Source organism: Passer montanus, unplaced genomic scaffold (genome assembly GCF_014805655.1).
Source record: "Passer montanus isolate IOZ18808 unplaced genomic scaffold, ASM1480565v1 scaffold18, whole genome shotgun sequence".
NCBI lineage: Eukaryota > Metazoa > Chordata > Aves > Passeriformes > Passeridae > Passer > Passer montanus.
The window spans coordinates 13,782,791-13,794,332 of NW_024365381.1; the positions used below are offsets into that span (position 1 = coordinate 13,782,791).

Genomic DNA, 11,542 nt, shown 5'->3' on the forward strand with positions numbered 1-11,542 from the left:
TCTTCCCCTCTGCTAATAAACCAGACTTGATGCCAATGTTAATTCTCTGTTACCTTCTGTGTTTTGGCTGCTTTCTGCTGGTGGAGCAGGTGACTCTGGGGCAGCTGGGGCTGGAGCAGCTTCTGCAGGAGTGACTGTCTCACTCTTTTCTGGAAATGAATGTAAGCCAAGGTTAGAGAAAGTCTATTTCCTCTTTCTTTTTGAAGAAATTTTGCAAAAGAACAGCCTTTAATATATTTTAGGAAATGCAGAGAAATTAGCTGTTGTTTCCTAGAGCTTAGAGGATGTGCTGGAAGCAGAAAGGGCCCACTGAAGCTGGATGATGAGGCTTTTTCTTTTGCTGAGCTCAGAAAGAACTAATGCCTGGTTTTTAAAATTCTGTAGTCTTGATGTTTAGAAACTTGTCACATGATGAATAATGCTATTATTTGTTGCAAATGTCAGTAAACTAAAGTAACTACTGTCAGTTTCTAAACAGAAAAGGTAATGAAAAAGGATGTAATTCTTATATTTGTAAACAGTTTGCTTATTCATGAGATTTTGTTTAATGATGCTGTTGGAATGTAATGTTACAAAGGCAATTGTTGTCTGCAGCTTGGAAAAAGCTCTAGACACTGCTAGTAAACAATATGGATTAAGTATTTTAAAAATCCATCTGTAATGTCTTCCCCTGGCTTATGGAAGTTTGTATCCTCTCAATTAAACCATGACCTCAGAGACAAATTTAGGCAAATGCATTTGGCACAATGGAGAAGACAGAATTGTCTGAAAATGGAGTAGGAGTGAGCAACTGGAGCAGATGGAGGGAGGTAGAATTTCTTGAAATAGATCAGTTGCAGCAAGATATTTTTTCTCTGTAGGTAGTGGAGCCACTTCCAAATAATAATGAGCAATCCAATTACTCTGTAACATTACGAACTCTACTCCACTGTGCTCCACAGCATTATTTGCAAGTTTTCTGCCTGTAGCAGCCTCTACATGGAACTAACCTAAAAGACAATGAGGAAAATGTAATGAGTTCAATATGGACCAGTTTGCTTTCAGGATGAGATAGTCAGCAGGACCATATTTCTGCATGTTCTGACAGCTGTCAAGTTGTCCTAATCCATACCAGGATTTTCCCTTACGCATACTCTGTCATGCCCTGTCTTTGCATATGGAACAGGACATCTTGAGGCATGTTAAACATTCCTCCATTTTTTTTTCAGCTGACCAGAAGGTCTCACAAGGTCTCATTACGTTGCTAGAATAAACAGTGATAGCAAAGAAAAGGAAGTGATATAAACAATCTGAGTTTGGGGCTTTTCACCAAGTTAAAAAGCAAAATGTCAAATACCAGAAGTGGTAAATGGATACAATTTTGGAGGGGAAAAAGGGATATGGAAGGTCAAAATGTTTCAAAAAATTAGTAATTTCATCTATCCTAAGCATCTTCAGATACTTTTTCATGAGAAAATTCCAGGAAATTTGACTCTTTAAATTTATTCCCAGGAAAACCTGGGAAAGTTTTTGAAACTTCCATGTAACTGGTCTTTTAAAGTGTACAAAGGTAGTAATAATGGGAGATACACAAATAATACAAATGTTACTCTTCATATTCAAGCTCCTCTTGAAATACTCATTTTTGGTAGCAGGAGATTTTGAGACAATTTTGGGGAATGTATGAGCTTCTAGAAATATTACAGCATAACTTGTAATCATTACAATTTTGTATTTAAATTAAATTATTATAAGAAAATCCCACTCCTAAAATCAGGCATCTTAGTTTAGGTCAGGGTGAGGGTTAGATTAGCTTTGCTTTGCTTTTCAGTAATTAAGTGTAAAAGCGTGACAGAACTCTAAAGAATTGACATTTCCCCTATGATCTCTTCTCTGTGGACTTCTGACACCTGGAAAGAGGTGTCTCAGCCACTGGAAATGTATTCCTCAGCTTAATATGAATTAGCAGCTTCAAATAATTGGGTAAAATAGGTGTATTGCTGGTAGAGAAATTTTACAGTGTTAAAATAGGCTAATTTCCATGGGCTTTATCTGTGAAGGTTGCATGTGGGACTGGAAATACTGATGAAACCAGACCTGCATAGGAAATGATGTACCTGGTTCCTTGACCTTGAGTTCAAATTTGACCTTGGAACTTCCAGCTATTACAGCATATGTCACATCATCTTCTTTTCCTACATTCTTGATTGTCAGTGAATGCTTGTTGCCTTCTGACTTGATGACATATTTTTCACTTTCAGTAATTTCTGTGCCAGCTCGCTGCCATTTCACCTTGATGCCAGACTTTTCTGTCTCTGCTTCAAACACAGCTGTGTTTCCGGCTGTCACCTCTGTTGTCTTTGGCTTCTTGGTAAATGCAGAAACTAAAAAAAGAGAGAGGGCTCACTAAAATCTGTTTTGCAGTTGTGGCATATCTGGTGGAGTCAGCTGTTGTGGCTGCAGCAGCTGTCTCCTTTCTCTCCCATCTGCCCATGCAAGTTATAAATTACAACACTTTCCACAGAGAAGTTGTGGAATTGCCTCTGAGTTTATCAAGTTCTGTGTCTGACTGAGATATCATATCGCCTCCACATTGTCATGAAATAAAGTGGAATGGATAGAAAAAGTCTTCCTCTTTCTTTTTCCTCATATTGAGCTCTGATTTGTCATAAGTGAATGTTTTGGTTGATGACAAGATGGCAGGGAATATATTCTTACATATCTAGCTGTCTACATTAATTTGCCATGCACTTTCATCTAGAATTATTAATTTTGTCCTAAAAGCGGCTTAATATGGTTGTTACAGAAGATCAGGATTCCACAACACTGTAGCTGGTGCAGTAGCCTGTGCCCTAATACACCACGAGGAATTAATGGCTCATCTTTAGTCCTTCTGTTTTGACTGATGAAGGCTTTAGTGGAAAGGAATTCACATTCCTGTGATGACCTTTGTAATTTCATACCAGCTAAAATGATATCAATTGCTGTTTGTATTCAGAAGTTTACTTCAGCACTAAAAGTTGAAGTACTTGCCTACATGACACTCTACAACAATTTGTTTTCTAATTACTTTAAAGGTGTAGATTAAAATATTTCCTCAATGTGTCAAGAAACATTTAGGAAGCTTATAAGGAGAATTAATGACATTATTAATATATAGGGTGAGCAAGCATAAACCAAATGATGTTTTACTTCATATGCAATCAAAGTAGCACAGCAGAGAGGAAACTGTAAACAAGTAATGAGTATCCTAATCTCTCTCAAGATTAGGTTTTATTTAAGTAACTTTTATTTTACTAATTTCTTTAACATGATTTATTTATTTATATTTCTTCATCTTTATTTTGAATCAAGTTTTTAATTTCATGCTAATGTTTTTTGTCTTAATAAAATCTGTTAATCATTTGCTAATTGCCATGAGCTATGTTGATGTATAAAAATACCAGTAATTAACATTCTGATTCATATACTGCATGGTTTTTTGTGCATCATTCTGTCATCTTTCTATTGACTCACCCCTGTATAACTACACTTTTATAAAATACTAGTAATTTTATCACATCTAATTTTACCAGTCACCTCTGTGGCAAATTGTCTATGGCTCTACTCCTCTGGCAGCCACAAGAATTCTTCCAAACTACACAACAACAGTTATAATTAGCTTTGAACTTTTAGTTCTGCTTTATAAAATTGAAAGGAACATGGCATGAAAATGTTTTAAAATAAAACAAAGCTTATGTTCATGTTCAAATAGGTGCTTTAGTTCATGTAAATGGTATATTATTAATAATACACTCTATTCTTTTTATAAAATCTCTATTTCTGTACCATGTTTTCAGACTGCATAATTTAGTTGACTTTAGTGGAGTTACATCTGCAAAGATTTCATCTGATGGCCTTTGGTCTTTAGCCATAATACAATTCATGCTTCTTGCACTTTTTTACAAATGATTCGAACCTTCTTCAGCATCAGTTAAAATATGAACTACAAACACTTTTAGAATTTAGTAAAGATTGAATTTTGCTTTTCTTCATTATATAAAAACCAAAATTACATAGTTTCAATTTCTATTCTTCCCCCCCCCATTTTATATTTCTGATGAAAACATAATTTTAGTTTTCAATGAGCCTAGAAAAGCCTTGACTGACCTCCTATTTTATTCTTCTGCATGGTTTCCTTCCCTGTTAAAAGTGTGGGAAATTTCACCTGGGAGTGGAATGTTCCTGCATGCTTATTATTGAGGTTTTTTCTAATCTGGTGCAATAGTTCTTTAAAAATATAGTGCTTTGTGGGATATAGGACTATGTACTGTAGTGTCCTACACGGGCTGTCTGTTTCCAGCTGCACACCTTTAGGTACTGTCCTTCACTTCTGTAAATAACACAGCAGGGTAAGGGGTGCATTGATGCAGTGTATCCTGAATAATTGCAGAGGGTTACTGTACAGCAGGCTGGACGTGCAGGATTCCAAAGGCCTGCAAAGGTGGCCAGGCTGCTGCACACTGGGGAGACAGGTCAGTTCTGGGACCCACTCCACTAGTGGCTAGCTGGCTTCTTTCACTATGATTCTACAGACAAAGCAGCAAAGAGGCAAGTTTTCAGTCCTTGAGTGCTATTATCATCACTCTTCTATTTAAGCACAAAAGAATCTATAAATATATTAATTACCTAACAGCAAAGTGATTTGTAAAGGTTCCAGCCTACAGTGTCAGGGTTTCATGACACGCATACTTGGAAGTAATTCTGTGATCTGCTGCACACCCTGTAAAGTGATTAGGTTTCTTACATTTGCTTTGTAGGTGACTCAACAAGAACAAAATTGTTGGCGAGAACACAGTGAGAAATCTCTACCCCTACATAAGACTTCTGGCTTTAGGAAATCTAAACACATGTGCAGAAGTTTATAAGTAAGACTCTTTGTATTCTCTCCCCCTTTCCTGACAAAAGACTCACTTTAGTTCCAGTTTAAAATGATTGTGAATATTTCTGCTAAGTACAGAATTGGAAAAGCCCAAAATCTCCCATGAGAACAAAGGCCTGCAAGAACACCATTGTGTACCCACTTTTTCACTGGTAGAGGAGACACAGATTTTAATTGAGTCTTTTTCCCGTACTTCAGATTCAGTCAGTGCAGGGCAGTGCCTTCTCTGTATCCAACTGTATTCTTTTTCATCTTTCACTGTTATTATTGCAAAGGAAAACTGAAGATGTAGGGCTAGAGATTTTACAGGAAATTACTTTGCTGCAGAAGAGAGATTGCTGAACAAGCATGTGAAGAGAATACTGTATTTTTTCCTTTTGGGGAAGAAAAGGAGTTGCTTAACAGGATAAAGTGTTCAGTCATTCCCCACCTCATCATTGTGGCTGTTACTTTAAGTAACATGTAAATCCAAGTTGATCAGAGGTTTTCTTTTCCTCATGCAGTTACACCAATGTAATTCAGGAATTTCCTCATTAGGAATACTCCTAAACACCACAATCCAAAACTTCTGGTGTGCCCTGAGAACCACACTTCTGCCTGCTTTTATCAGAAACACATTCCCCATCTGCTAGTCTCTCACTACAACGTTTGGCTTCTACCCCAATACACACCTCTGAGTTCTATGTTTCCATCCCATACTCTAAACACTCTTGAATACGATGATGAGGCTGTGGAAAACCCAGTGCCTGTGATGCCTGTTGTGTGATGCTGTGTCAGCCCCTGACAGATCTCAGGCACTGTCCTGTGTTTATCCAGACTCCAGGTACCCACGAGTGACGAGCCATAGGGCTGGGGCACCTGATGTCCTGTGCTGCTCACTGTGTTAACTCTCTGATTCCTGGTGTGCTCTAACCCAGCACAGGGGGAGAGAAAAGTGACATTTGTACTGGCACAGCATGGCACTTCTGCAGAGAGCAGAGAGCCATGTGAGTCACCAGTGCTGATGAAGACAGAAAGTGTTGAAGGTGCTCTGTGTGTTTAGTGGGGTTGGAATTGGTGTTGCTGTGGGGATTTAATGGAGGGAGAAAAGAGGGACATTAAGCTAATAAAAGAAAATGAATCTGGGGCCACTTTGTGCTAACCCATTTTTCAACACTTCACCTCTCATAACCCAGGCCTTCCTAATCACTTCTAGCTTCCATAATGCAAACACACTCACATAACTTCTGAGTGACACAAACCAGCAGATTTTACCCCAGGCAGAAGAGGAAACAGCTGTATGTGGTCTGCAGTTATCTTGCAGAAACTTTTTGGTGGTTAAGGCTGCAGCTACCAGAACTTGTATCCTCTAAAATTCTCCAAAGACCTAAAGATGTAACATCAGCCATAACACTAGACGTGTTACACAAGTTACAGCTTAGCTGGTCAATAATAAAAACCTCTGTTTGGAGATCTGTGATCAGATTGCATTTTGAAATTTTACTGGTAGGTCTTTCAATCAGGAGGATGAAGAAAAATAAAATACATTTGCTGTGGGCCAAATTAAACTAGAATGAAATAATTTCAGTTCCAAAACCAATTTTCTGTAGTAGTCACCTAAATAAAATAACAAAACTAGTATTCTGCCTTCATTCTGCTGCCATTTATTAAATGTTCATACTAGCACCTTCATGCTTTCTCCTTTACTTTCTGACCTGCTTTAAAGAAATATCCTTCTAACATCCATCATCAAACAAGATTACTATTAAAATTCAAGTCTTTTTCATACCCTCTTATGCAAACCCCAAGAAATGGCTAAGCTACTACCAAGGTTCCTATCTATTGTACTAATTCTTGTTTCCTTTGCTCTCTTGTTGAACTATCAATCTATTTACTGGGCTTTAATTTTATGAGTGTTTTCAGGCAGAGACTGTTTTCCTGTTGTCTTTGTACAGCGTTAAATTGTTAGTAGGTAGCTGCTAAGTACTGTTGTATCTCCAATAAGAATAAAACCTAGAAGCTAGAAGAACAATTCTTATTTCATTATTGTCAGAAAAAGTGGAGGTAAGGTGCATATTAAAATAATGTTCAAATTACCAAAATAATTTCATTTGCTAGCAACCCTCCCAAAATAATCTGGCTTAGAGTCACAAACATCAGCTGAAAAGCTATTCTTGAAATACTGGAATTTCAAAGTATGTGTGAACTATGTGAAATGAAAGTGAGCAAGAAATGTGTTTTCTACAAGAGTGGTTTTAATTACATAGAGTGGTAGTGGAGAATGTGTGTTAGATGACATTTTCAGATTACATTTCTGCGTTTCTGAAATAAAACCTGTTGAAGGTATAAATACTTGAGGAGATTCTAATGTATCTGGTTGAATGCAGATGCTAGAAACTACAGCAGAAATTTGTGATGAGTGAAAATAGACAAAATAATCACAGGTTTCTCCCACAAAGCTGAGTTATGGCACATTCTCTGTATTTGGTGTTAAAATATGTATTGGCCAATATATTTAAATAATATTACAAAAGCAGTATTGACTTTTGGAATTATTTGTTAAGACTTCATGTTGAAAATTTATCTTGGCTTACACTTGGCATCTAGTTTTGCCTCTGTATCATTTGCTCTTGCACCGAGTTAAAAGCCCAACTGAGGATAAGCAGACTTCAGTAATGGAGCTCGTAAATGCCTTTCTGAGGAACTATATAAAGATGCTGCACATTCCTCAGTCAGGACCTAAGTGGCTTCTTGCAATTACAAGCTTAATCATTCCATGATCCAGAAGCTATTGAAAGACTCAATCTTATCATTCCTTGCCTACTTCAGCAGCTGAGATTGCAAATTCCTGCAACATGAGCAACAGGCGAGGAATAGTTTCACTAATCAGTCACCTCTCTCTGCATCCATCACACTTTCTGTAAAAGGGGGATAGTAATGTTCAGCTTGGTTTGAATCTTAACTTACAAAAGAGGAAACTATGTCTGTATGAATTTAGGGGTTTTTGGCATTCTTGTGGTGCATAGAAGATTGTTGCAGTACTTTGTTGTGCTAGGTGCTTGCAAATGTGAAAGAATGAATTATTCCATATTCAAACTAAAATTCTGCAGTTTACTCTTCATTATGCAACATTATTATTACTATTATTATTATTGTTGTTGTTGTTGTTGCCTCTGTGTACTTACAAGTTATTTGTAAATTCTTGATGAAATTTCCTAATCAGAACTGCAACATCTAAATCCTCAATCTGTAAAATATCTGAGTAAAAGCTAACTGATTTTCAGAGAAGGTGAGTAATATAGACTTCTCCTTTTCCAGCTATAATAAAACACACACTTCCCATTAAGTCCCATTTATCTACTAAATATGGTGTTTAAAAAGTTTATTTCCTCCTAATGTCATAAAATATTGTTAGGGAAATGATAGGAGTTTTTTTAACATTTCTGAATTTTCAGAACAAAAAAAATAGATCAAAATTTTCCAAACAGTGAGCTTTTGAACAAGGATCAACTATGAAATGTTTAAATCAAAGGGAGAAGAACATAAAATTTCTGCAACATAATCCTTCAAAAAGTGGTGCTTTTCAAAGTTTGATTGTTTGCTCTGACACTAAACTCTTACAGGTCTTATAAATTCTCTTGCTCTTGTGGATGGTGTAGATTTTCTCAAATGCTAAGACAGTTCTTTTGGCATTCGTGAAATAAGTAGAGAAGTGCTTCCTCCTGAAGTATTTTAGTTGGACAGTTGAAAGTGAAAGAATGTCTGTTGAAAAATCTACTTCACCACACCATTTTAAGTTTAATGGTTTATTCAGTGATTTTTGGGGTTTTTTGTGGGATCTTTGGGGGGTTTTGGTGGATCTTTGGGGGGTTTTGGTGGGTGGGGTTTTTTATTTGTTTGTTTATTTGGGGTTTTGGGTGTTTTTTGGTTGTTATTGTTTGTTTCTTTTTGCATATTAAAAGCCCTGTTAAAACAGCAGATATAAGCTGTTCTGATTATTCTTTGACATTAAGAATTTTCTTTTGCCTATACACCAGATGCACAGATTTCAGTAATACCAACTAGGGACTTTGGGCTCTTCAGTAATCTAACTACATGGTGTTCCATGTAGTTCCTGCAAGGCAGGAATTGTGATTTATCCAAGTATGAATTGCCCGATGGTTATTTGGCCTCCTGAGATGGTGCTCAGCATTATCCCATCTTGAAATGGCTTGAACTGTATAAACAACATGAAATAGAAAACCAAAGGGATTAGTGTCTCCTGGGAGACTGAGAAGATCCTCTCCAAAAGTTGTGAGGCATGTGACTGGTCCTGTCTCGGTCAGAGTGAGTAACAAGAGCTTTTCCTCCCCCTGCTGTGATAATCCCAGTGTTTGGTCTGGTTTGTTCATAAGAACTGTGTAGGACTAGTGATGTTAGACACCTGTTAGATTTCTCTGGAGAAATAAGTTGGGATAGAATTTCTTTTCACCATTAGCCAGCAAAAGTGGGCATCTTCACAGAGACATTGTCTCTCACCCACAGAGAATGAAAATGTTAATTTAAAGGCAGTTAAACCATTAGAAATCAGAGGTCATAATGACAAGTGTCACTGTCAGATTTTGCCTACCCTGTTATATTTCTTTTATTCTGCATTCACAACAATTATATATTTCAATAAAACTTAAAAATCATGTGACTTTAAAAACAGAATATGAGTATGATTTTCTCATTTTTGGGGTGATTACTGAAACTTTGCAGCTTATATTTTCATGGTTTTGTCTACAATTACAGGATCTAATATATATTTCTTTTTTATATACAAATCTACTTTCATTAGAAATGTCAGCCTTATGAACATGAAATGATGTTATATTTGTAATGCAATGGAAGGATTGCTGATAACACTGTTGCTTTAGGGTTATCATACAGAGAGAACACAAAGAATCTTGTTGGAATTGACCATGCTTTGGTGCGTTGGACGTTGTAATGGGGGAGTCTCTGGGTGTGTAATGGGTCTGACCCTGGTAGTGGCTGATTTCAAATATTTTGGTCAAATGAAAGTTCTTAACAAGTTCTTCATTATTATTCTTATTTTGTTATTGTGACCATAGGAGATTGTCTCAGTGGCCAAACTAAGAGGAGACCAATGGTTGCTCAGGTCTTTGCAAAGCACACGGGCCATTATTAATAAGTCTCCACAGCTGGCACTGGCTAATTCTAGAAAATGCACATTACTAAAAACACGTGCACCTTGTAGTGTACATTCAAGTAGTGGGCATTCTGGGTATGGCCTGGCATCAATGAAGCTCTAAAGGGGAGAATCCCAGGTTTAGTACAAGTTTCTCCAGGCTTGACTATTGAATATGTTCACACTTGACAAACAATCATAAATTCAGCTTTTGTCAGCTTTTTTTTCCAAACTTGTGGACGCAAAGTGTTCCTGAGGCATCTTCCTCTGCAGGTGTCCTGAAGTTAACTGTCTCTTCCTTTTCTTCCCAGGCTCTCTTCCTCCTCAAAACACCAGACCCACTGCACCTTGCACCCCATTCTAGGCCTTCTCTATGTGGGCAGCACCTGAATGATTCCTTATTTGAAGATTTTAAATTAAAACATTCATAAATCTGAAATACTTTCCTGGCATTTTTCTCTATGGCTCTGTGACCTTGGCTTCCTGAAAGGGGCTAAGTACCTTCTGGCTCAAGGGGAAAGGATGAAGGAGGGCAAGGGAAAAGAAATTGCATGCATTCTTCACAGTACAATGTTGCCTTTTTTTCCTAGAGTTCTGTTGTCAGTGGTTGAAAGAACTAGAAAGAATAAACTCTGACCAGGTACTATTTGCTTTCATTTTCACAAAGATATCATTCACAATAAGTACCATCAATTTTTGGCAATAGTATTTCTACAAATTGTCAGGGGAAGAAAACCCCAAACCCAAAATAAAAGCAGGAGAGGTTTATACTTTTTAACTGTCCAATAGAGAGACTACAAGCCTTTATTTTTTTTTTTTTCAGAGTCCTAAATGTGACTAGGAAAGGAAATGAGAAATTAAAAGCATCCGAGAATTAAATGTGTTTCACCTCTATTTTTTTCTCATCCAAAGACTCTTGAGAAAATTCTTTGGCTGAGGGTTATCAAAGCAGTTAGTGGTTTATCTTTAGGATCACTCAATATCTCTTACATTTATAACTAAATAAAATAAAATTTCTTTTTCTTGTCTGTTTATTTTTATCCTTTGGGGCATCTCATTTCCCTGGAATACATAATCTAGTCACATTTTTCCTGTCAAGCCATTCTTAGTTTTGCCTGTCAGTTATGATCCTTACCTGTTTTCTTTACAGGCTCTGGCATCTTCTCTTTGTTTCTGATGGAGCTCCCAGCTGCATCTAGAAAGCAGGGTATGAGTCACCCGGGAATGTGAGTGCAGGGCTTTTGAGACCCCCTAAAGAACCGGTGGATGGGAGCCCCCATCCTGCTCCTCCCCCTTGATCCCCCCCGTTGTTGTCCACGGCACCTTATCAGCAGCAGGACACACTTGACAGGCTACATCAGCTGGGATAAATATAGCCAGTTCCAGGAGCCAGGGAGCTCAGGCCACCCCGGACTGGCTACCACGGGTCTGTTGGTATAAACCAGAGCACACTATGATGCTGCACATGCCTGCAGCGCATTTTCCAGCCCCAG

General features: G+C 37.5%; 1 protein-coding gene across 2 annotated transcripts in view; it reads right to left on the minus strand.

Annotated features, from left to right (window-relative positions):
• MYBPC3 (myosin binding protein C3) overlaps positions 1–11,341 on the minus strand; it is a 62,390-nt gene extending 51,049 nt beyond the window's left edge. For both annotated transcript variants that reach the window (XM_039705280.1, XM_039705279.1), the window contains exons 1-3: positions 11,185–11,341; positions 2,097–2,363; positions 54–149 (exon numbers count right to left, since the gene is read on the minus strand). In XM_039705280.1, coding sequence (XP_039561214.1) covers positions 54–149; positions 2,097–2,363; positions 11,185–11,209 — 388 coding nt within the window. In that variant the 5' untranslated portion in view covers positions 11,210–11,341. The remainder of the gene's footprint in view (positions 1–53; positions 150–2,096; positions 2,364–11,184) is intronic.
• Between the last annotated feature and the right edge of the window lie 201 nt (positions 11,342–11,542).